The sequence below is a fragment of the Bactrocera dorsalis genome, chromosome 2 (assembly GCF_023373825.1).
Source record: "Bactrocera dorsalis isolate Fly_Bdor chromosome 2, ASM2337382v1, whole genome shotgun sequence".
NCBI classification, from domain to species: Eukaryota; Metazoa; Arthropoda; class Insecta; order Diptera; family Tephritidae; genus Bactrocera; species Bactrocera dorsalis.
The window spans coordinates 7,017,406-7,045,221 of NC_064304.1; the positions used below are offsets into that span (position 1 = coordinate 7,017,406).

The following is a 27,816-nucleotide window of genomic DNA, read 5'->3' on the forward strand; positions in this document are numbered from 1 at the left end:
CAAAATTAACGGCGAAGAACTAAACTTATATGGTATTGGAGAATGCTGGTTCATTTGTTTGGGAACTATGTGTTTTTCTAATCGTTCTCTAATACTAGAGATAATAGAAAAAGAACTAGTTATCTATTGAATCTCAACACAGTCGATAATTATCGTTCGTGCTCTCTGGGAGGTTGAGCAGTACTTGGATTCTCTTAGTGTTCTGAATTTATGAAACAAAGCAGATGACTGGCACATGATTTTAGACTAGATGAGGCTTTAATAAAAGCAATTTAGAAAAAAAAAATTCTGTATATACAAATTCAGGTTCCAATGGCACGACCTTAGTTATGATATTGCTGAGCTTTATATCGCATAAAAAGAAGGATATTAAGAAGAGTTGGAAAATACAAATGAAAAAAAAAAAATCGAGATATATACGTTTAGTACGGAATAAATTACATTATAATTATAGATAGGTTGCTGCTCATCATCACACTACAAAAAATATTTATTTTTAAACTCACTCAAAACACTGTGCCGCCAGACCCACTCTTTCACACAAAGCCACACACACTTCATAGCGGTGAACGCTTATATGTAAGTCTCTTATTTGTGTTTGTAAATCCGTTGTACACTTGCCTTCGCACATTCTCGATGAAAATAAAAGAAAAGAAAATAAAAATGCGCGGTAATTGTCAGAAGGACGCTCTCAACGATACAAAATCCCCCAGCGGAATTGCCGGGAATAATAATAATGTAGATACCAGGCAGGCAAAACTGCTGTGCTTAATAATAATAGAGGCTTTATTCAAATTTATATACGAGCTTTATGCATAAAAAGCCAAAAAGCGATTGTGGCAATATACTCCAGCCACTAATACATACACACGCACATATGTATAGATATACAATTGAGCCGCACTTTCAGTGGAAATATGTGTAATTGTTTCGCTCTTGGAATAAAAGTTAAGCACTTGCACAAACGCATATTTACTGTTAAATAATTCTTTCAATTCAATTCAAACTTTTGAGCTAAAATAGTTATGCAGAAATTAGATGAGCGAAAATGGGAGCAGCAAAAAGTTGCCAAAACAATTTGGGGAGCCACAAGTGCACACAAAAGTGCTTAACAATAATATTTTTGAAATATGTATTTTATACTCACTTTATACATTTTCGTTTGTTCGCTACTTTCTCTTTTTTGCCATTATGCTGGTAATTAATGTACACTGCCCACTTCCGGACCGGATGTTGCCAAGCCCCTCTTCTACAAATGAAATGAGTGAATTCGTTCGTTAATTCACTACTACGGCGCTGTTTAATGCTGAAAGTATGCCGAAGCAATTCACAGCAAATACAAATTGACTCAATCGCCTTTAAAATTTTAATACAGAAGAAATGGAAATGATGCGGGCAATGCAGCTCAAGTTTCGAAACTTAAAGGAACCAGTATAATGGACATAATATGAAAAAAAAGAAAGTTGACTTTTAATAATAATTGATAGATACTAATAAGTATTAGTTAAAACAGAAAAACTGAAAGCCATATCGAAAAGTTTTAGTTAGATTATAGAAATGAGGTTATTATTTTGTATATGTTTTCGAGCGAATTTTGTTGCTGCTTTTCTCACAAAAGTTTAATCCTGTCAAAATCAATTGGAACATACGTTGCTGAAAGCAGCAGAGAGACTGCGAAGTTTGTACTTTATCCTGCTCAGGTGTATTTTTTATAAAAAGCTTTAAAAGGAACTTTATTATGATTTTAATCGGTCATTAGTATGGCACCTATAGGCTAAAGTGGTGCGATCTGAATATTTTACCTTGAAGATTGATCCATGCTTTGGATAATAATCTCTATTTTCTAAAAAAAATCTCGGTTTCCATACAGTACACTTTGAGTTTAGTGATGGATCTAGCAATGCGGCAGTCAGAATTGCAATGTTGGTTGTCAAATGGAATTTCCGGTTGCTGAAATTGACGCTATAGAAGTGCAGGAGGAGATCAAAGTATGAGCAAACAAAAAGTCACCAGGTTATGGTCCCTAAAATGTTAACCGAGACCGTAATCAGCATGATTGTCAAGTTTTTTAACGGAAAGCACAAATTTCGTCATATCCCATCGCAATGAAAATGTGATGCTGAGTTGAATTTAAGACCTGTTTATGCTAGCGTGTCCCAAGGCAATGTACTCACCTCTATGCTCTACATTCTTTATACAACAGCAGACCTTCCAGTGGACTTCTCTGACTCCCCAATGACGATAACCAATGTTGATGATACTGGACTGCTGCCATCAAGTGGATGCCTTCAGAAAATTGCAGCTGAAATTGAATGCTCTAGAACCGTGGCTTAGAACATGAATCATTGCTATCAATACTGAAAAGACCGTACAAATTTGGGTATTACAATTGATAAGAGGCGCACTTGGAAAGATCAGCTTAAATTATAAAGAACTCAGCAAAGAGTAAAGTCTCCTCGAAAGTCAGTTATTTACACAATATCCAAAGTTTTATTTATTTGCATTGCAATGAAAAATATTCGCTTTTCCTCTGCCTTGGTATGGTGAATTCGTATTTAAGTGATAAATATTGCTCTTTCGTACGTAGATACTAACACACTTTTTCCATTACCCGCTTTGTGAAAATTTTTGATTTTTGCTTTCGCTTTTTGTGATCATTATCAACAATATTTTTTTTTGCTAATGATGCCACTTTATGCTTGACTTATCTATTTTTAAAGCACTTTTGCAGTAAGAAGACTTTGAAAATTTATTATAAAATCATTATATAGTAAAATCGAAATGCTTATCACTAATAATTTGCATAAATTTGCACATCCGCCATTTTGTTGGAGTTTTTTCAGCAATTATGTCCAAGCTGTCAGCTGCCAGGCGAAGCTATCGGCAAATCATATGCACGAGTAAATATACGCCTAGGTATGTAGACACACATACATAACTATGTGTGTACCTAAAATAACAACAAACACCAATATGTTTACTAACAGGTATGTAGACAGGCATATGACTACTACGGATACACGGTTGGCTAGTCATAAATATGCCAAATTATGGCGCAATTTATTCCGCTCGTCCCATGGCCCCTTAAGTAATTCCGATTAAAGTGCAAATTTTGCGCCAATTATCACAAATTTGTGTATCGCCATGCCAATGATTTGTTTGTATCGGTTTATGGGTGCGTTCGTCAATAATTTGCCTAACTAGCCGAGCGTCTAATTGACCGTCCGCCTTAATATTGAATCTGTAATCATCGATTATTGGGTCAACTCCAACGGTTTAGCCGGCAGCATAGCAAACAAACGCATATGAACACACACACATACATAAATGTGTGGTACATTGGTCGGCCTGTTTGTCTGGTGTGCCGGGCGAGTCCAGGTGAGTTTACTAATCACAAACACATACACACTTACACACAATTAATTTGCTGTGCGCGCCACTCCTCTAAATTGATCTAGTGCACACACACATACATGCGCACATATTGCCTCGATGATGTGGTGGCCTCATTCTGACCGATTCGCTAAAATAGTCCCGCAGGAGCAGTTCGTTGCAGCAACTCAACGCGCAACGTTGCCAATTTAATTTAATAAATTGAAGGTTGGTCTCTTGTAGCCGTGTGTACATGGACACAATCGGCCGGCTTGATAGTCAAATGTTCCAGTTGCTAGCTGCTCCCCGCAGTCGCCCGCCGGCCGGACGGCTCGCACAGTTTGTTTGGCAAGCGTTCGTGTTTACTCGGCGCATTAATTGTTTCTATAGAAGCTGTTTACCGTTCAATATGCCACAAGTTTGCTCTCAAAGCGGCCATATTTTGGCCAATAAGCAAATGCTTTTGTGCACACACACACGCGCATACTCACATGCATACGTATTCTTGAGCAAGCATTCGGCTATTTGTTTGCTATTATATTTGTACGTAATTAATTGATGGAAGTCCTTCCTGCATATTTGTCCCGGCCGCACGCCACCAATTACTTACTGTGCTCCGGCGTATGTGCTCGTAGGAACTAAAGGATATATGTAGGCATGCTCAAAGCGCAGAAATTGTGCAAGTGCGTAATTATTTGCATTTCGGGCAAATTTTGATATATTTCCCTATTTATTACAAATATATTTACTATTTAATAATATTTTTATTTAATTAATTGATTACTTTCTAAAACTTATAAGCGTTCTTTTCTAAGCAAGTTGCAAAAGAGTTCTTAGGGAATGAACATATCTACTTCGAAGCAACAACTTAAGCTCGACTAGTTTTCCGGGCAATTTCAGAGAGGTCTTTTATAAAGTAAGCGATTTCAACTCTAATAAGAAAGAAGAAAACATATTAATTTCTGCTGCACCGAAGCTATAATACCCACTACAGGTCCGTTCCCACGATATTTGGGTCTAAATAACCAGAACGAACCCGGCATTTTTTCCGGCCAAGTCTGTTAACCGCCCCATTCCGCCAAAATACGTCAGGAATGTTCCTGTTGCTACAACAATAACCCATCAGTTTGAATAACAGTTATTTGGTTTTATCTGTATAGTGGTCTGGTGTAAACAATTTGTTCGGAGATTGTAGTATTGCCTAGGACAATAATCTAAGCCAAATTCACAATAATCTAAGCCGTGAAGATAAGTTAATAAATAAAAAAACGGTTTCCATACAAGAACTTAAGTTTGATCGACCAGCTCTTCATAATTTAAAATTTTAAACAGTTCGGTATATACTTGTATGTATATTTTTCAACTGATTTCGGTTTTTATCTCTTCAATCGTCTCAAAACAGTGACACCGTATTAGCCTTTTGAGTTTGTTAAACAGCCAGAATCGCCATGGAGCCAAATCTGCCGAATATGATGATTACGGAACGATATGAGTCGAGCTTTTGACAAAAAAGTTAGAAAGAACCAATGCAATATGATAACGAGTATTATCATGATGAAGGAACCCATAGAAACATGATGCGTTTGAGATGGAAAACTTTCTTCTAAACGGTTTAAGCTGATCCAAACGATATTCTAATACTATCAGCGAGGTCTCTAATTGTCGATCGAGGATTTTCAAACACCAAACTTTTGAGTTTTTAGACGTGGCTCTCATAGATAGAAATTACGGTCTTCTCGGCTCACTTTAAACTCTTTACACCACTTACAAGTATATGAGCCCCCTAAAGCACAAGTGGTATAACTCCACTTTTTCTTCTGTCGAGATATTAAAGGGTTTGCTAAAAGTTGTATATAAAAATCAATGTTGAACTTTTGGACTACTTTTTTCAATAAAACTTCAGAAAAAGGTCTTATTTAACTTAAATTGATGTTTTTGAAACTTTTTGTCCATTAACTCTTGTTTTATCGATTACCGAAAATTAATTATACCATTTGTGCTGTAAATGGTTTTAAGATTTCATTTAACTTATAAATAGTTTGAAATCTGTTTCGTTTTCTCATCTAATTTTTCATGTATTATCAATAAAACTTAAATTTATTTCATTATTGACAGTATAATAAGTGAAAAAATATTTTTTTATTCATCGTCACTTTCTTGAGACTGAAGTGGGCCAACATCTTCAGCAGTCTCACTAGTAACAAGCCCCTCGAAAAATTGTGGCGTACTGGAGGGATGTATGGCAGCAAGTCCATCATATCTTTCCTTTTTTCTTTTGAAATAGGCCGAGCTCTTGTGTACAGCTTACCTTGATCAATGATGCAAACATTAACCGGTCGTCCTTTTTTTCCTGCTGGCTTGAAATCCAATGTTGAAAACGGCATATCTTCAGATAGAGTTTACTTAAAAAGGATTTTAAATGGCTCACTTTTCGTGTAGCGTATCCATTGCATTTTCAGTCACGATACAGGTTGGCCTTCACAGTATTTTTTTCTTTTGGTGATTTTTTTTAGGATGTTTTCGACTGACAAAAAATTATCGATAGTCATAACTGTCACATGAAAGGCATTCTTTTTCCTTCACAACGCAATAGTTCTATACCAGTCGTCATAGTTCTATACCAACGTTCAATTATTTGAGAAAGTATAAACATTACGACATGAATTAGCATTTTCGATTAAGCACCAAATTGGGTTTTACAACAACAACAAACGAATGAAGAAATTTTGCCATTTTTCAGCTTAACACTTAATTCTTAATTTCACTACTGTTACCTTCACCTGAGTCCATCTAAAGAAATTATTACAAAAAAATACCGAGAATAAGTCTTTCTCCCATGAAATTCACTGCACGAATGGTGAATTTGTCAATTATACCACTTGTGCTGTCAACGAATAGGCGGCAGCATTCACTGCACTAGTAATTTTTGCTTTTTATGAGGTTGCTATTGGGACTAGAAGCTACCACGTTATTGCATTAAATAGAACACATTTTCCTCAATACAGTACCAAAGCTAACTCAAAAAAAAAAAAAAAAAAAAAAATGGAGTTATACCACTTGTGCTTTAAACGGCTCATATATGATTTTTGTGTCATAGTTTGATCACCAAAAGCCTTCCACAACACTTTCAGCTTGTCCGCAGAAGACTATTCGTTTCGGAAACATAATTTGATGCGAGTTCTTTCCTCAACATAATCAACCATTGCAAAAATGAAAAAATGCCCACTTGATTGTTTAAAAAAACACGTGTAACCGTTTGACAAATGGACGGTTGGCATATGTTATAGAGAGTCCTACCAACCTAATGAACAAGTTTACCTGCCTTCCTAATGCGCCAGATTTTTAAAGACAACTTCGTTATACCTTTTGATCACAGTAGTATGTTCCTTTAAAAATTGCTTGGTCGCGATTATGTTAGAAAAGTTTAGAGGGTTTTGATTCCAGATTACTTACAGATTCTAAGTTTTAACTTTTCGGTATCTTTCATAATGGTTCACTTGTTCGCTTTTATTTTAATCTAAGTTGTATATGTTATTTTATGCTCGTACTTAGAGGCGGTTCCCAATACAACTTTTTCTACAAAAATATCAAAACTGTGTGGTTATAGCCGAGTTTACAACAGCATGCCAGTCGTTCTTCTTTTTTTGATGTTTGATACCAATTGGAGATTCCTTCTCCACCTGCTCTTTCCGTCGGAGTGTAAGTCTCTTTCTGCTTTCCCCGGCGGTACAGCGGAAATACTCTCAGAGCTGGAGTGATTTTATCCATTCCGACATGACCTAGCCAGCGTAGTCGCTGACTCTTAACTAGCTGAACTATTTATGTAAATGTCATAGTTTATCTGGTACAGTTCATCTTTCTATCGACTACTGTCGCCGTTGCCAATGTGCAAAGGACCATAAATCCAATTTAAATAAAAATAAAATTCCTCCATAGAACCTTTCGTTCGAAAACTCTTTACATCGATTCATCATATGTTGTCATCGTCCATGCCTCTCATATGGCACAACGGGAAAAATAGGTGTTTTATAGAGTTTGATCTTGATTCGTCGAGAGAGAACTTTACTTTTCAATTGCCTACTCAGATCGAATAAGCATGTGCAGGCAAGAGTTGTTCTGACTTTGTTGTTGGTGTTAATACTGGTTCCAAGATATACGAAATTACCTACGACTTCGAAGTTATGACTGTCAGCAATGACGTTGTAGCCTAGTTGCTAATACGGCGACTGTTTGTTTAATGACAGGAGATAATCCGTCTTGCCCTCGCTCACTATCGGACCCATTTACTTCGCTTCCTTATCCGTTCTGGAGAAAACGAAACGAAACTGTTGAGGCCAATGATATCAATATCATCGGCGATCGTAAGCAGTTGTACACTTTTGTAGGAGGTTGTACCCATTCAAATATAATTGGTATTGATAATATAATATGCGGATAGTTCCATTCCTGACACTTAGCTATTGGAATAACAACCTTTTTTATGAAAAGTTTGACTTCGTCAGCTAAAACAGGAGCGTAGACCCAGATATTCAAGTAAAATCGAAATAGTTACATTGGTCATTTGAGACATATAATATGAGTTCTTCAATTTCGTAAGACTCTGATAACTAAAATAAGCAAATTATTACCACCACACTAATTTCTGCAAGTAAAAGCGCATTATGCTGATGGAAGTGTGAGCGGACACCTCTAAATTCTGTCCAGATCACCATCATACTTACCAAATATTTTCAGAGTGCTCTTTTTCGCGCACTCTTACTCCCACATGTGTTGTTGGTGTAAAGTAGTAAATTACAATTGTTGTTCAATGCTGTTCTTATACATTCTTACACTTTCTTCGAGCCTTTTCCAAATCTATTTTTCTAAGCACTTTTTACATTGTACGCCGGCAAAAGTAGAAATTAAAAAGAAACCGGCGCCGATAACGCCATCTGGCAAAAATGGCAACCGTCGAGTGAACCAATCCGTTATCGGGTCTGCCACCATCTATACTCTCTCTATTCCCTTGTACTGTCACAGCAAGGCCGACCGCTTTGTGGCGCAACGCAATATTTTGAAATAATTAACGGTCGGCTGAGCAGTCACTTTGCTTCATTTCGAGTAGCTTAGAGGAATCTAGCGAGAAGAAAAGCCAAGCAAACTTAAGCGATGCAATCGCACCGAGATCGGTGGGAGCCTGCTACTCCCATAAGTTTGCTTTGTCACTCGTTGCGTCCACACTTGTTCGGCACATTTTTTTTCCTTCGCTTTCAGCCTCAATGATTTTTTAGGCTTTCGCTGCTGCCAAGAATGTACGGGCATTGTTCGAGTGTCGGGCTGTCTTGGTCTCTTTGTGTTGGCTTTTCCTCCATTGTGGCCAATTTATAGCATTCAAATTTATTATGCCCGCTTTGTGATTTGCCATTTAAATGCGATTTGTTATTGTACTATTGTTGTTGTTTAAGCTTATGCTCATGTTGTTGTGTTGTGTTGCGTTTGTAAGCTCAATGTTTATTTGGTTGGGATTAAGAAGATTTATGACCATATGGGCAACGGTACTAACACTCGTGCCCGCCGGCGAACAGTTCCGGCATTGGCAATCGACTTGCCCCGTTTCCTCAGCGGAGTGCTTCAAAATGACTGGCGTGTTTAATATTCAGCTGTAGTAAGCGCAAGTAATAGTCCGATCCGATCCGAACCGACATTCATTGGCGATGCTGGCGGCAGCGTTTGGGCCGAAAAGGCGCTTAATTGAATGATTAATAAGCGGGTAACAGTTGGCACAATATTTTTACCAGATAAAATCGCTAACTGTTAAGCGATTCGTGGCGCTGCTGGATCTAGGCAACACATATACATATGTGCATCCATACAACATATTTATGTATACATATATGTTTTGTATTTTTACCTACCAGCTAAATGTAGTTATTGTTGTTGTGAGAGCATAACTATACCCAAATGGCCATAAAATCGCGCTACAATGGCTTTTAATAAACCCATAAATCTGCTCATAAATTGGAAATCGATTTTTGTTTCCATTTTTTCCAGCGCAAATGTATTTTTCTTAATCTAGCCTCCGCCGTCGCTACCGTTAGAGAGCGAGTTGAGTGCCTGCTACTGTCATTTCTCTGTTTCCCATCCATTTAGCCGGTAGTCATTGTCATTCGTGCGCTCGGAAAAAGTCATCAACGACATTGAACGGGATGCAAAGTGTTTACTATTTGGTTAAGAATAGCGGTGAATTGAAAATTGGCAAAAAAGGGCTGAGAGAAAATTGCTGGCAAAAGGGCAAAATGAGCAACCCAAACGCAGAAGCGATCAAGTGTGTAATGCCTGTCACTGGCGTTACGCCGACAATCGTCTTAGCTGCTGCTTTGGCTTTACAATGACAATATTTTCACGAAACCGCACTTTCGCGGCATCCCTTTTTTCGATTAATGTGAATTGCAAAAGGTTCTTCGAAAATGTATTTTAGTGTATATTGTACAGACTATACATATGTACAAATATTTGAATACGTGAGTGCGTGTTTAGGTTTGAAAACTGGGACAAGTGAACTACAAATACAGTTTAGGAGTTCTAAGAATGTTTTTCGGATGAAAGCTGGTGTAAAGAGGTATAATCATGCTTCTAGGAATGCAGTTACGGTCGTAGGGCTATACCTAATTCCTACTTTAACGGCCTCGCCGGGCACCCTGCGACATGATCAATCCTTGTCTAAGATACGGTAGCCAACCCGAGGGGAGCTTGAAGACACTACTAAAAGGGAGGAAACTTCCGCAGGGCCATTCCGACTTATTTGGTTTAAAGGTTTATTGAATTCTAATTGTAGTCTCTGTTTATGAGAGGTGCAACTGTGAGCAGGCGTCGGTCTCGACACAAGCGCGCTATGTAAATTATGCGCTGGACCCCCCATGTAGATAACCACTCCCAATGTTTATGAAACAAAAGCCTCTAATGAAAGACCCCACTTTTCATGAAGACTCCAGCAAACGTAATAAGGATTTTGAATTAAGGGCATCCGACTAGGTTATCCGGTACCTAAATTGGGAAGGCGCCAAGCATGTTGATGTCCTCGTAAAAATAAAGGCTGACATCCCCGCCGTCCAAGAAGTGTGATGGACGGAACAAGGACGGAGAGCAGAGTTCCTTGTATCATTTACCATAGCGGCCATATAAAGCACCGCCCTGGCTGAAGAGAAGAACGACATGATTAAAGATGCTTTTTATGAGCAGCTGGAGTGCGCTTATGTCAACTACTACCACAACCGACAACGAAACGGTTTTCAATTCGACATCTCGCAATGTTGCGATCGAATACAACACAAAGGGCGGTAAATACCGAGAATTGCAGTGGAAATCGAGACGCATAAGCAGACAAAAAAGGAAGAACCCGATATGCGTTAGTATGGAAAGCTTGAGAAGCTGATCGACAGGGGTAATGTTCGTAAATTCTACGAAAAGATACGACGACTAACGGAAAGTTTCAAACCCGGATCAGACTCTTGTAGGACACAAAGTGATAGTCTAGTGGCTGATGTTCAGAGCATGTTGAAGTTATAGAGGGAACATTTCTCCAGCCTGCTGAACTGCAGTGAAAGTGTAACATCTGGAGATGGCGAACCCGTTTCGCCAATCTTGATGGAAGCATGCCTTTAGCTACTTTGTAAATATTTCAGAATTTATCAGTCGCTTAGGAAAATTGCTTGAATTTTTTATGTGACAAATTCACATGCCAAAAATGCCTCAGTTTGTACGCAGTCTTCAGACCTTACCCCCACATATCTGTTTATATATATTATATATAATTTCTCTTTGCATCGTATTAGCTTTTATAGACGCTTAAAGTAAATTTCGATAAGCTTACCAATACCGCTTTCCTTTTTGTAGAAATGATAATATTTTTATATGGCACACATATACCTACTCATACATGGATCATCATGGAAGAGGAAGACAAGTGTGTTATAAGCTCGTACCCAGTTGGAATTGTGAAGTGTTCAACATTATGAGGAAAATGATGAGCAGTGACAGCTGTTTTTTTTCTAAATTTTTATTTCTCCCGATCAAAGTGTTAGAGAAAAGTTTTTATTTTGGATATAATATTAGAAATTTTCAGGAAAGAGGCTTCAGTTGTATATACATATGTATACTGCTACGGTAAAGTAATTTTCTACGCCAATAAAGAAGACGAAGAATTTTCTTTAATAAGACCATTGATATTGATATTTCAACTGCAGTGAAAGTCAAATCACAGCTTTTTTGTTTAGGCAATTTTCTTCTGGCTATAAAATTTCAACAGCCAGTGACGTCTAAAAGACTTTTTAAAGAGTTTTCTATACTAATAGACATAAAAAGATGCATAACCACTAGTTTCAAATGAGTTTTACTTCTTAGATAGACAAAATAACTTTTGCCTTCACATTGCCGCTGGGTAAGTGCATTTTTCCTTCACTCCTATACTTACACATGTTCCTATGTTATGGCTTTAAATTTTTAGTGCAAATATTTTTAAAAAATGCTCTGTCGCTTACCAGCTGAGCGTTATATAAGTAATGCATTCTACACGCTCTGGCATTACTTGGCATCAGCAACAAATCACATGTGTGCGAAATGTCATGTCAACGCCTTGTCAGAGATTAACTTGTATACATGGAATCCATTACCACAGCGACTGCTTATACATCTATTATGCTTATGAATAATTAATTGACTAGATAGAATGGTTGTATATATAAATGTACTTACAAATCTATTGATGTAATTGAATATTTCCGTATGTGTTTATATTTCGAGCGTTTAAAGGGCATCCATATCGATGTCGCAGTTGTTGGCCTCTATCGACCAGCTTAAAATTGTCTAATAGAAATGTGTGTTCGAATTCGAAAATTTAGGCGTCTAAGTTGAGAAATAATATCTTAAGAAGTTAATATTTTTGTTGAAGTCGTTGTGTGATGATTTCAGAAGAGTTTTAGTTTGAAACGTGGGCTTTACTAGAATTCAAAGTTCATTATTCATAAGATTTATTCATATCTAGATGCACAGACTCCCCTCAGATGTTCTTGGCCATGATTTTTTTTCTAATATTTCCAGAAAAATTTGTAATTCTTCTCTAAAAACATCTCCAAAATGAAACTCTTCGCTGACGAAATCCCTCGTCGGAATAAGCGTTGAGTTGTCAAACACACACCTTTCCGAGCCACTCGCGCCTCTACACTGAGCCGCCAGATTATCTATTAGATTTACTGTTCCATCTAAACTAATTTTTCGTGTCTTTACCACTTGTCATTAACACTGCACTCCACACATTTTTGGTGAAAACGTTTCCCAAAAGAATAATGTCTAAGACTAAAATATGTGCGACACTCTTAAACTCTTTTTTGATAGCACTTCTTATGTTGATTTTTCTCACTTCTCCCTTTGTAGATGGACAATCTGAGCTGGATGTGCAATTAGTGGTGCCGCGGTATGTGGAGCGCGGCTCCAGCGCCACGATGAAGTGCAAGCACAATGTGCGACCAGAAATACTTTATAAGGTAAGCAAACGGTTACTTCCTTTTTTCTAAGAGCAAATTTTACGGTAAGATAACGGTTAGAAACAGATGCAGCTTGCAATTTCTGCCGTGTTAACAGTTTTTATTTGCCCACTTGGGGTACGAGTAATGTACAGTTGTTGGGAAGGGATTATAAAAAAGCGACTTTACGAAAGCTAAAATAGTGAATGCAAACGAGAAGAAAGACAAGGAGGAGAAAATATACACGAAGTAAAAACTGGTGCTCATTTCGAATGAAACCTTGGATAAAACACTAACTTTACTTGTGGATACATACCTAAGGATATTGTATATTCGGGTGGGCCAAAAAAAAAATTTTATTGGTCGATAGACACCTCTAAGTATAAGTAAGGTATATGTATAAGTAACATATATGTATGTGTATTAGGGTGGGTCAAAAAAAAATTTTTTTTGCTTGGTATTTTGAAAAATTTGTTCATACATACATAGGTTCTCCAAGATGAGCTCTTAATTATAAGGGGAAGATCCCACACTTAATGGATTTAAGGTTTTTTTTATTATCAGTTAATAATATCTTTTAAACGTTTGGATTTAAGAAAAAATCCTCAAAGACCTTTTTTGAAAAAGATTAAATTTTCTAGAAAATCCAAAAAATTAAATATGTTTTCAAATAGTTGGAAGCGAGAAATGCATTTTTTTATCAGATAATATGGAAAAGATAGAAAACCGTTAGCCGAGGACGTTCCTGTTACAATTCAGAGCTCATACTTCAAGAGCCGTTCTTAAAGGTGCCTATCTACCAAGGTTTTAGAATATGAAGCAAAAAAAAAAGTAAAATTTTATCACCCACCCTAATGTATTAACATTATAAAGGGTGATTTTTTAAGAGCTTGATAACTTTTAAAAAAAAAAAAACGCATAAAATTTGCAAAATCTCATCGGTTCTTTATTTGAAACGTTAGATTGGTTCATGACATTTACTTTTTGAAGATAATTTCATTTAAATGTTGACCGCGGCTGCGTCTTAGGTGGTCCATTCGGAAAGTCCAATTTTGGGCAACTTTTTCGAGCATTTCGGCCAGAATAGCCCGAATTTCTTTGGAAATGTTGTCTTCCAAAGCTGGAATAGTTGCTGGCTTATTTCTGTAGACTTTAGACTTGACGTAGCCCCACAAAAAATAGTCTAAAGGCGTTAAATCGCATGATCTTGGTGGCCAACTTACGGGTCCATTTCTTGAGATGAATTGTTGTCCGAAGTTTTCCCTCAAAATGGCCATAGAATCGCGAGCTGTGTGGCATGTAGCGCCATCTTGTTGAAACCACATGTCAACCAAGTTCAGTTCTTCCATTTTTGGCAACAAAAAGTTTGTTAGCATCGAACGATAGCGATCGCCATTCACCGTAACGTTGCGTCCAACAGCATCTTTGAAAAAATACGGTCCAATGATTCCACCAGCGTACAAACCACACCAAACAGTGCATTTTTCGGGATGCATGGGCAGTTCTTGAACGGCTTCTGGTTGCTCTTCACCCCAAATGCGGCAATTTTGCTTATTTACGTAGCCATTCAACCAGAAATGAGCCTCATCGCTGAACAAAATTTGTCGATAAAAAACATTTCGAACCGAACACTGATTTTGGTAATAAAATTCAATGATTTGCAAGCGTTGCTCGTTAGTAAGTCTATTCATGATGAAATGTCAAAGCATACTGAGCATCTTTCTCTTTGACACCATGTCTGAAATCCCACGTGATCTGTCAAATACTAATGCATGAAAATCCTAACCTCAAAAAAATCACCCGTTATTATATTATGCATGTAAATATATGTAGACTCCAAATAGCAATTTTTTGTTGATAATATATGTAAATAGCGCAAGAGTTTAAAGTTTAAATGTTTTGGGTTGCCACCTGTTTGAAAAACAAAATAAACTTACATAAATGAATCAAAGTATTTACCGAAATGAAAATATTTTCTAAACTTGCTTAAGAGTCCATAGTTTAAAAAAATATTTAAACAGAGTTGCCACATCTCAAAATAGTAAATTTTGTTTTTTGTCAAAAATATGGAGAAATCCAGTGTTGCCAATAAGTTTGAGTTAAAAAGTATGTGGGTTATATTTATTATAGCTACCTGAAAGTCCCCCATCCGAGGCTGGTTTCTTCTTTTCATTGGGTGTGTTTTTCATGTGGCGGGTCCCAAACCCAGTGCATAAATCTGGGAAGGGATGTTCGGTCTACTGACTTTAGTTCGACTTCAAAGAGATGTTTTTTAGCTTCCTAGAGAATACTTGGTCTAAGACCGGAAGTCGTAAACTGTTTGAGCCATATGTAAAATAATCGTTTCTGGCCATTCCCAAATGAATGACGCCCAGAAAACTTTCCCCACTGAAACTTCTACACATGACTCCATCGTCAAAATTGGCTTTAACTGCGTAAGTGATGTATACGCCAATAAAGAAGATCTGTAAGTCCACCCTTCCTTTAAAATAACTTTCGTATGCCTTGTGTGCTTCACTTTAACTAATTTAAGTGTTTTAGCTTTATAAACTCATTCTTCTTCTAAATATGATTATGCGAGTATCTCTAGTTACATTTTAGCTGAATGAACGCCCACACACATATATCTTGATGAAGCTTCTTGTGCGCAAAGCATCAAAGGCGCTTTTTCGTGCTCTTAAATTCCTTTGCTTGACACCTTTCAGTAATTTACATACCATTTGCTTTGGCTTTGACTGCAGAGTAATTTCCTTTTCCTGCTAATTAGCTCAAAGCAGAGAAAAAAGTCGCACTAATTCCACAAAAATCCCTTAGCCGGATAACTTTAAGCTTGCTGCCGCTCAAGTTAATGAAAAATACAAAAATTCAAGAAGTTAAAGAATACAGAGAAGAGGCAAGGAAAGAAGAGGCATAGCAAAGCATTGCTTCAGATTAAGATTTCAACTATTTTCAAATTCTTGAGCGAAGCGCCTGTGTGATTATATTTCGAATTTGGCACTTTCGGCCTTAGATTTGTGCAACTTTTCTCCCAAGCTTTGCATTGGTTTGACTCGTTCGAGGTCAGAGTGTTAGCTCTTTAGCGAAAAGTCTGCCAGAAAACTTTTTACGCACACTTCCAACAAAAGCTGCCATTGTGAGATTTAAGCTGAAGACAATTATCCAATTAAATTTGAGAGAAAGTGAGCACGATATTTTCGTACTTGAAGGAGGCATTTTGTTTTTTCCAAGTAATTAAAGCCAGATAGATACCAGAATAGTGCAATTAAAATATTTTTAAATTATATTTACATTCTCTTTTCTGTAAGAAAAAACGTTACTACTTTTGGTGATGGCTACAACAATGTTCATACTGACTATTTACAAACCCACTCACGCACATCCAGCTGCCTTTTCACAGATAAATTCAAACCGACAATACCATCGATTGCCTGAATTGCATGCTTACTTAAGAAAGTTTCTGTCAGCCGAGTCGCCTGTCACGCCGAAGCTTCGCCAGCGTCCAAGTTCTGTTCGTGAAAGTGCCAATTAATTTCACTTCAGTAGGTTATTGTCGACACGAATGATGGAGGAGAAGTTGAGTAACATATAAGTCATACGAATATGTCTTCCAGCTGTGAAATTTGGTGCAATGTCATACGAATATTTGGTTACATGTAAGTTAATTGGGTCAGCTTTCAACGAAAATCACTTTCAAAGAAATCTGAAATTAAACGACGGACAAATGAGAGAGTATTATTGAGTATACTCGTAAATGACGTGTAAACTCTGAGGCTTTGAGCGTGAAGGCCTGCTATTTTCAGAAATCGATGGCAATGGATATTTTAGTTATTTTATTTTTAGATTATCATAAGAGCATTAGTAGTGGTATATGATTAAATAAGTAATTAGATAATAAAAATAAAATGTTATATACACGAATTTTCTGAAATATTAATTACGTCAGTTTCAAAAAGGTGTCAACGCTTGGAAAAAAGGTCATCGACAGAAAACTTTTTAATGAGATGTGATGGGTTTCATCTTTAATATGTTATTTTTTCGTTTACTTGTATTCGAAAATTTTTTTTTGAACAGGTGGCAACACAATTCAGAAATTGTTAAAGTATAAGCATTCTTAAAACACTTTGATTTCGTGTCTAAATATTGAAAAAATTTGTTAAACTTAATATTAAATCATTAAAATAGGTGGCAACTCTATTGAAAAAAACGAATTCAGAAAATGTTAAAGTACAAGCAAATATAAGATACTTTAGTTTCGTGTCTAAACATTGTAAAAATGTGTTAAATTAAATATTAACTTATTAAAATAGGTGGCAACTCTATTGAAAAAAAATATTTGTGAACGATGTGCTTTCTTAGATATCTTATATTATAATCAATTTGAAATTATTTTTTTCTCATGAATTAATATTTAAAATTTGAAACAGGTGGCAACTTTCTGAATTCTTTTCAGCCAAGGTAGCGAAAATTACGCCGCTTTATAAAAATTATCGGTTAAATCGGATGAATCGGTTCAGCTTGACGAAGTTGCACTTCAAAAAGTGTCCCGTTTTACCATTTTCGAATGTTATTCAGTTCCTGTCGAATAAATGATTTAAGTCGAAAGGTAATAGCCAAAGAAGTAGTATATGTTCCGGCGCATCAGTATTTTAGACAAGAACTACTTTAACTGTACGAAATAATCATGAGTTGCCACCGAAGCCTCGTCTGGTACTACAGCATGATACCCTAACGTTATTTCAATTTTTCCTCTCTTTCAATCTTTCACTCACCAACCTTTACTGGTTTTCTTAGTTGGATCACAGTGCGCATAAAAGTATGCTTCAAAAAACTCGCTATTAATTACTCTATTTCCAAACTTTTATTCGGCTTACGTGATTTTGATTCAGATGTCCCATAACTAATATTATTGGCTAGCTTTAGAAATTGTACCTCAACAGAAATTTAAGCTTAAATGAAAATGAATTCTAAACATTTCGTTTATAATCTTTGTAGGAATGCGCTTTTTTGAAGCAAAAATATACGCAAACCTCTTATTAAGGACAAAAATGTGGCAACGCCCACTTTACAAGCAATTAAGTATTATAATGACGCGAATGAAAATGCAATGAAGAGGCCCCGCCCCGTCGGCTAATCTGCACAATTTACTTTAATGTATGCATTTTCCACGCAAAAACAACAAAAACCTCCAACAACAAAAAAGTTACAAAAACTCAAATCAAATTCACACAAAAGGCCGCGGCTAATGTGTAGGGGCGCGGGAATTATGGTCGCGTTATTTTAATTGCAATCCGCGTCTAATTAGTATAATTAACTGAATATCGGAACACTCATTAATTGACCAAATTTGCCCAAGAACGAAAAAAAACTGCCTTGTTATTGTGGCGGAATGGCAGCGGAAAGGCAAATAAAGGTGAACAACTGAGTTAGTGAAAATGTGGAAATGGAAGTGAGTGAAAAGCTCGTCAGCAACCAGAGCACACATGCGGCTACAAAAGCAAATGTAAATGGGTAAACAGTCAGCTGGCAGGCTATCGGGGTCTGAGCATACAGTAAAATTATTAACCTTCAATAGGGTGGTTCTGCTGATGAAAGGCTGGTTGCTGGGCACATGTAAAAGCCTCGGGCTTCAATTGTAGTGTTCATGGCAGTTAACGAGCGTGGACCTCAGTGGCATTTATGTAGGTTCACATAAAAAAAAACGCACATCAAAAGCTCTGAGGGCACAAATGAACACTCAATCTCATATTTAGACACATAGGTACTTTATGTATGTGTTACAAAAGTGAGAATTAGGTTAGTTTAACTTTGTAAAATCGTGTAACTTGGTGAACTGATGCAATAAAGGCATAACTGTTGTTTGGAGGTTATGTCTAATATCCAATTTAAGCAATCTCTACGAGACCTGGTGTTCTTTTTGCGAAAGGAATTGCAAAAAGGCTTCGATGAAGAATAGGATGTTTTGATATGGTCGAGTCTTGATATTAGTTAAGGGTCTCTGAACTGGTCTAAGCCCTGAACTGGTCTAGTATCAAATTTGAGAAATTTGATGATCTAAAATTATTACTTCTCCGGAAGAAATTGCAAAAGGTCTTCGATGAGAAATAAGATGTTTTGATATGGTCGAGGCATGATCTTAGTTAAAGGTCCCTGAACTCGATACTCCGGGGAGGATAAACACAATATATGAGCTAATAATTGAAATGGAACATTTTTCATCCTATCAAAAACCTTCAAACTCGTTTAGTACTAGTTTCACGAAGAGGAAGTCGGATCGGTCGATCTTTCAAAAGTTTCGTGTTGTAACCTTAAAATTTTTTTTATCTTATAGAGCCACTATTTGTAGAATTTTTGCCGTAATTAACAGCCCAAACACCAAGAATTGCTGGTAATATTTCTTTCGAGAAGTCCAATATAACTACGCCATCTCAACTTTATGGAAGAAGGGAGGATTATGAATTGAAATAACTATCCTGTCCATGGAAAGGAAAGACCATCTCACAGGAAGTCTATCAATTTCAATTTGGCATCTAAAATGGAAAACAAATATTCCGTTTTAGTCCTTTTAGGTATTGAAATACAGAAAATTTGGAAAAAGGTTTTCAGCCTTTGGATACACCGAGCCGATGTTGAAGTACCTTATTGTAAATAAACGCCGAGTTGTGAAAATAAAGCGCAGCGCATTGTATAAATAAATTATATATGTAAACTAATTAAGAGACACGGGCGCAAATGGCCCTATACCACGCCACAGGTAACCAACAACACCACAACGCATATCCACACAAAGCGCTTCGAAGCTCATGTGTTTGTGTGCGTGTGTGTAAACAAAGCTTGGCCACGGCATGTTGGTTTAGTTTTGACTTTATTCTCTTCGTTTATTTTGTTTATTAGATAAACATTGCACTGCTCAAATTACCAGGGATCTGCGACAATGGAAACACAACCGAAAATTACGGCGGTGATAAAAACGAATACCGGAAATGAGCAAATGACTGAAGTAAAAACACAAACACGTACACGTCAAGGTAAACAAACAGTCTGTTTGGCTGACCAAAAATGGTCGACACAAGCAATCAGAATTTCACAAATACAACAAATGCCTTTTGTGCTTGAAGCGACAAGCGTTGACTTTATGTGCATACTTAACTAGTCCATTTCGGGTTGGACTGCGTCGGTGTGGTGGGTTTTGTGAGTTGGCGATGGTGAAACCTACCATAGATACAGTAATCGGAAAAATATGTAAAACATTTACTATATCTATCGTTTTTCTTTTCTTTCTTTATTTTAAGCTTTATACTGTTAGTGAGGTTAGGTATTTATATGTTGATACTTTTAGTTGGGTTAGGTTAGGTTAAGAGGTCTCCTATATAATAGGCCATAAGACCCTTACGAAACGACAAAGCGCTGTGAACTTATCACAAAATTGTTGAGGCGACCAATGTTTGTTTCGGTCTCTTGGTTCACGGACTATCCAAATGTGTCATTCTCAGTCTTTAAAATGCTGAACAATGGAGGAAAAAGTGCAGGGACGTTTTTATTTCTTCCTCTATGTCCAGTACGAATCCCTGGTAATACGATGAGATGGACTTTGCTAAGGCCAAGTAGTTCAAAAGATCTCCAGCGTTATACTCTTAGCCAGAAAGATGTCTTTTGGTGTAGTATTACAAGGCAAGTTGCCAATGAAGATCCACCTCGGTCCCATTCCAATGTAAATTTTGGGAAATAGTTTTTCGTGTTTTCGTGTTGTAGATAATATTGTATAAACGAAAGTTGAACCGTGAGTTTATGACATTAAACATTTTTACCAATTTCAGCCATCTTTCACAGATAAAGAGAAGACTTAATGAATTGGTAAAAATATCATGAAATCATGAAGAAATACAAATTTCATATATATTTCACTCGTCATCCTTGAACTAAAAGATCTTACTAAGGTTACCTTCTGGCTTTAAATGATCTGCATGGGGGAATAGTATAAAATTCTAACCTCAAATTTCTTCCATTATATTCAGTTCAAGGATGTATAACTCCAATAACCTAAGCTGCGGTAACATACCTGGCTTAAGCTTATTTATAGTCGGCGTCTTTATTCGGGATTACTATTTGTATTTTTATAACCTGAATATACATAGGTATATTGAAATAAGGTATATTTAGTTTGCCACGAAGTTTGTAGGACCCAAACGAAGACTTCTTTTGTAAGTAATCACGATACTGGGTTTGCAAATATGTAATTGTTAAAGGACGTGGTAAAATATTTGCATTATTCTCGCCGCATTATACTGTTACCCACAGACACACACGTGATTAGTGAGTTAATATGAATTTCGAATGACTTTGCTGTATAAATGCGCTCTCAGTTTTGTGGCAGTTTTAAATATTTATGCTTTGTGTTTTTAATATAACTGTGTTAATAAATGATAGCACAAGTGCAGTAGTCAATTGGCTTAACCGTAATTCCTCATAATGCATAATTAGAGCTTGCATAATCGATTTAAATGCCTGAGTTGAATAAACAGTTTATTTAATAAATAAATTTTGTGTGTAATATTACATATATTAACTAAAGGAGGCAGGTGTTGAAATGAAGCTAACAATTTCATAGGAATTTAAATTTTTGGTTTGCAACTTACTGTCTGGTTTATACAGCTGAACGTATGATGGTCCTTAGTTGCGATTCAAAGCAAATTATTTAACCGAAATTAATAACGCAGTAACCGAATTAGCAGCAATGTTTTCATTGCCTCTAAGGCAGCGTGAGCCACTTTATCGGAATCATAAATGTAACTTCTTGTTATAAAACCGATTATTCAAGCCTGTGTTATATCCATTTTTAAAGATAAATGTGTGCTTAGTAGACTCATCTAAGAAATATTAACCAATCTTATCACTAATGTTACTCTAGCTCTGCTTTCTCCATGAAATATCGCAGTTTTTTTATCTTGTACATATGATAATGTGCTTGCAAACATATGCTTCAAGTTAGGGTCCATCCAATTTGCCTTGTGAAGAGGTGCTAAAGACTGTCGAAAGCGACTGTTTCCTTGAGAATTTCCATTGTAGCCATATTGACCTTATAGCGTGAATCATTAACACTAACCTGCAGTTGGGTACACAAATAGCATCTACAAAAACATTCCACTCAACATTGGATGTTTTTGAAATTCAAAAGTTTTATGGAAAACAAAATAAACTCGTCGAATTTAAAACGGTTCCACCAACAAAATAAAAAACAAAAATCGCTTATATTGACGTAAATTTGCAACAGATCCAATATCTTGACGCAGGACGTTACTATTCATGTTCATATATGTATATAATTCAACTTTTGTCAGCGGCAATGCAAATATATTTTTATAGTATGTTCATCAAATGCTAAAAATATTCCCGTGGGTAGGCAGTAGTATTCATTTTTGAATATATTTTGAATATGCCTTTTATAATACAGAGAATATGTATGCATTTTTAGGTGGAATTCTAAATAAATTTGTGCTCGTGGCGAAATTCTAATGCCATTAAGGCATGCGGCTTCTGCAAATAATTTTATATAATACCTGTGTAGGTAAGCCTCGCTGAATCCATTGGAAATTTTCCGTGCGACAATTTCCATTTTGCCTCGAATACGCTTGCACATACAGACATTTAATATAAATGTACAAATACAAATGGAATTATGTATCCAGACAAATGTGGTTCCCAAACGAATACTTTTTGGAGTCAGGTGGTGAATATGTGTAAGTATTTCAAATTAAGAACTGAAAAAATTCCCTTTTACATTTTAAAAATTTGGAGAGCTTAACAAACTTATTTATACCAAATAGTTAAAATTAAAAACTTTTTAAGAATTTTTTGCCATTTTTAAAACACTTAGAGCATATTGCAAACTGCAAATTTATATATATATGAATACAAAATTTTATTGTATTTAGTGTCTTGTCCAGCGCAACTGTTCCTTGAATTCGTCCACTGGCACATATGTACTCTATTTTTTCCAGTCCAGCAAGTTTTATCTTGCTACTAAAGAGCCAGTATTGGTTTCTAACTAGTGAGTGACGATTAATAACTGATTGTATAGCAATTTTAGAAAGTAATTCAAAGAAGGAAATAAAATCGCATGACGTGATGGGTCCATTTCATGGCAAAAATTTATCCTCTTCTGTAGTCTGCTCTGCGATGAAAATGGGAAAGCACTTATCTTGGCTAGATTTTTCGAAATGGCTGGAACTAATTTAGTACCGCAACGCAGAAACCCTTCAGGGGTCAATGTAAGGAGACATTTCATTTAATGAAAACATTAAAATAATATACAATCAATTATATATTTTAATAAACCCTGATGTATTTTGAAAAAAAAAAAAATTTGGAAAAATCTACAATAGGACATCCGAAAAAAGCTATCTGGCAATGAGAAAAATATTTCTGTTTAAAATTTTTTCAAAACCAAAAAATAAAGAGGCCTTGAAACATCGAAATTATTATCTAAAATCTTGCCATCTTTACCACGAAAAGATGTTTAAGAAGTTTTTGTGAAGATTCTAAGTCGATAACTGAAGAAAACTGTCAACATAACCTTGATTCCCGATCTTCTTTCACGGGATTTTTTCGTCTTCGGCTCATCTTTATTCAAGACACATAAGTGTAATGTAGTAAACGACGCATAAGACTCAAATACATAGTACTGCTTTTGACAGTTTGGCTGGTCGGAAGTAAATCGGATAGCACCACGCCTCGATAATCGAAGAAAACTGTTATCATAACCTTGATTTTTGACGTGTTTTTTTCTGCTTCGGCTCAACTGTACCACGAATTTGGGCTCATTGATCATCTAATACCGGACCGTAAACATAGATCCAAGACTCTTCGCCAGTAATAATACGTTTCATGACATCCTGGTAGTCCGAAAGCATTGTTTCACAAACGTTAACACGATGTTGTTTTTGGAAAAAATTTGTGAATTTGGAATTAATCGAGCTTTCACCTTTCATAGGCCAAAACGATCTTTCAAAATGGTTTTCACTGATACTTCCGATATTCTAATGAAACCAGTAAGATCTCTAACTGTTGATCTTCGATTCTCAAGCACCAATCCTTTTAATTGTATTGACGTGTTGATCATCAGTTGAACTTGATGGTCGTCCTGGAAGTGGTTCGTAGTCAACACTTTCATGTCCTTCTTTGAATATTTGCTCGCGATAAAAAATTATCACCGAAGGCCTTTTTCAAACATTTCGGCATCAGAGATTTGCTTCCGGACAAAAAATTTAATGTAGCTTCTTTCTTAAATAATTTCATTCTTAGCAATGTACACATGTCGAAAGAAATTACAAATTTATGCAAACAAATAGCACATAATTCGATTTTCTACTTTAATTGCTTTAACTCCTCACCACTTCACTGTGTTGAAAAGTAACTACCGCCAGTGGAGAAAAAAATACTACAAAATTTTATGTTACATTGACTTTAACACTTTGCAGTGACCCCCCCCACAGCGCAGACACCGACACACGCACACTATGGTGTTAGCAACTGGCTGCCCTCGCTTAGTCGCCGAAAGCAAAGCTCATATAAAACCATTCATAATTCATTATTTATACGCTACCGCTCGTGTGTTTTTTCCACATACAAATTGTTAATACTTCAAAAACTAACTTTTTCCAATGACATGCAACATGCAACATGCATGTCATCCCTTGCCGCAGCTGTGGCCATCATTTTTATTACACCACTTAACCGGTGGGGATCTTTTTTCCAAACAAATTTTCCTCATATTGCATTTTAGTGCTTTGAACTTGTTGATTGCTGTAAATGCAGCGCAATTGTGCGGAAAATTAAGTGCTTTTTTCCACTCCGATTGACTCCGATTCAACACATGCACACTTACACATGGAGATCTGTATAAATATAGGTATATAGTATAAACAAAGAAATCAAAACTGTAGCTTCATGCATCAGGTATGTGACTACCAATCTATTGGTGGCAAGTACGAACGCTGAGTACCGTTTATTGTGTCTTCATTTGAGACAGTTCTTCTGTTGCGCTCTTTTTCAACAGATTTGGCACCTTTTCACCATCAAATGTGATGTTTTTTGTTTTTGAGTAATTTTAGTTAGTATATAGCGATTAATTGTTAGTCTGATAATCTGAGAATTCGCTTAAAACTTCTGAAAACGATTGTTAGTAAATGGGCCCCAAAAGTGAAGCGCTTTTTGGCCTTTTAAAGGTTCCAACCGCACAGACACCTGGCTTATGCTCTATAGCCGTCCGACAGCTCTTCTGCTTATGTAATTGAAATGCATAATATGTACGCATGAGTCTGGCTTTTCTCATGCCTGAAAATGAAAAGTCAATTACAATTTTTTTGTGTATTTTTTTTGGGCTTTGTTAACGTAATACTGACCATTTGATACCAATCGGGTATTTGGGGGATAACTGTAATGGAAAGCGCATATTTTGTTCAGTTCTATGAAATTGGGTATTATAAATCGATATCCTACAAAGTAATTAAAACTGAAACACATTGCTTGATTGTTGGAAATTAGCAATTTCATTCGGTAGAAAATGTCATGAGATATTCTCAGAACAATTTTATTTTAACTGCCGATAATAGAGCTGTGGGTATATTAAATATACAATTAAATAATAATAAAAAATGAAATGCTAACTCATTTGTATCTACGAACATATTTTCAATTATTATTTATTTAAATTGTAATTACACTTCAAAATTAAAAAAAGCCTTCATGCAAGTGTGCCACAGATTTTGTGTTGCTCATACGCAATGTAGTACTATATGAATTATGAAAATGAAGCATAACTTCAAGAGCATATAACTTTTGAAGAAATGTTTTTTATGCAAAATTTAATAAGTGCCTTTATATAGTAAAAAAATAAATTATTTGAATATCTTATTTTCAAAGTTGTTGGTGTGTTTGCCTTGATATAAAATATTTAAAAATTCCGTGTTACAAACTTGGGCAAAGCAAAATTATTTAGGCACGTTTTAAATTGAAAATAAATTTTTACGTTTAATAATTTTTTAAGGCAAAAACTGAAATATTATGGTGCACCACGAAAAAAAAAACAACTTGCGTAATAACGGATACCGTATTGTATATATAGAGAGACATTACCATCACATGCAGCGGTTCAATAACTTCCTTACAAACAGATGCTTTACATATCCACTCATGCGATTTTTCTTCCCATCACTGTCACTGTCGAATTTATCAATCAATTCAACCCGAACCAAGCAAAGCGGTGTGTCGAAATTTCGAGATTCCTTCAATACCGTTAACTAAATGAATGTAACCGGATATGATATGTTATAGTTGCTCTTGCATAAATGTATGTGTGTGTATGTGGTTGTGTGCGCACATCACTGTCAAGCAATAAGATTTCTGTTAACTTTTATTAAATCTTGGCATTCCTTGCCATCAATTGCAGGTGACGTGGCTCAAAGTTGACAAGGGTAAATTCTTCGAATTCATAAATGGACGGAATCCGCCATTCCGGAATACATCCATTGGCGGCGGTGAAATTGATGTGAGTATGAATTTATGAATTTCATTGTAAATGTTTATTTAAGTCTACACTCGTCATTAAATATGAAGACATCCATATAAATCTACACTAATAACCTTTTATAGTTATATAAAGAAATATAAATAGTCACAAACAACAAATATGCCACCGAAATTAATGTCTATTTATAACAAGTTCTCATTTACATACATAGCAACCGCCCACACAAGTTTTAGTTATAAATGCCATGGCTTATTTTAGAATGTTTGTCGCATTTGCTTACAAATCTCTGTGCATTGCCTTTGTAATACTAGTAGTTCGTCGTTTTGTACGCCCTCTGTCATTTGTTGGGCGGAATTACAAAACAATTTCTATGCAAAACTAATGTTAGTGACCGACCGAATAGTTTCGATTTTGATTTCGGATTCGGTTTCGGATTTAGTTTTTCTTCGGTTTCAAATTACAAAGTAATTTCTATGCAAAATTAATGCTAGTGACCGAACGAATAGTTTCGATTTCGGTTTCGGGTTCGGTTTTAGTTTTACTTCGGTATAAAATTAGTAAGCAATTTCTATGCAAAACTAATGCTAGTAATCAGCCGAATACTTTCGATTTCGGTATTAATTTAAGTTTTTCTTCGGTTTCCGAGCGAATAGCTGCGATTTCCGTTTTGGGTTCGATTATAGTTTTTCTTCGGTTTAAAATTGCTATTTCTATGCAAAATTCTTTCTAGTGACCGACAAAATACTTTCGATTTCGGGTTCGGTTTTAGTTTTTCTTTTTTTTCTGAGCGAATAGTTTCGGTTTCGGCTTCGGGTTCGGTTTTATTTCTTCTTCTGTATTTAATTTTTAAGCAATTTCTATGCAAAACTAATGCTAGTGACCGAACGAATAGTTTCGATTTCGGCTTTAATTTTTTTTTATTTCATGTAGGTTAAGTTTCTATGCAAAACCTTTTAACCAAGCGAATTCTTTTGAATTTTAAATCGATTTCGGCTTAATTTTTTTTAAGATTCTATTACTGCTTGATATACTTATATAAGTATGTCATCTTGTTTAATTTTCCTTCGTGCTTAATAGTACATACGAGTACATAATAGTGCAATACGAGTATAGTTACGTTAAGAACAGTAAACTTGTACTTTGTATTTTACATCATATTATACAGCAATTAAGGGAATTTTGTTCTTTTACAGCAGTGTAATTACTTTACGATATTAGAGCTTTTAATATTTTTAATTGTTCTCGGAAATTTTGTTGCACATTGGGTATATAAAACTAGTTTGCGTACATAACGGGTGATTTTTTTGAGGTTAGGATTTTCATGCATTAGTATTTGACAGATCACGTGGGATTTCAGACATGGTGTCAAAGAGAAAGATGCTCAGTATGCTTTGACATTTCATCATGAATAGACTTACTAAC

General features: G+C 35.9%; 1 protein-coding gene across 1 annotated transcript in view; it reads left to right on the forward strand.

The window, feature by feature from the left end:
- Positions 1–27,816, forward strand: part of LOC105222632 (uncharacterized) — a 135,367-nt gene that overhangs the window by 58,745 nt on the left and 48,806 nt on the right. Inside the window, exons 2-3 of the mRNA XM_049447088.1 lie at positions 12,781–12,890; positions 26,314–26,412. Of these exons, the coding sequence (XP_049303045.1) occupies positions 12,781–12,890; positions 26,314–26,412 (209 nt within the window). The remainder of the gene's footprint in view (positions 1–12,780; positions 12,891–26,313; positions 26,413–27,816) is intronic.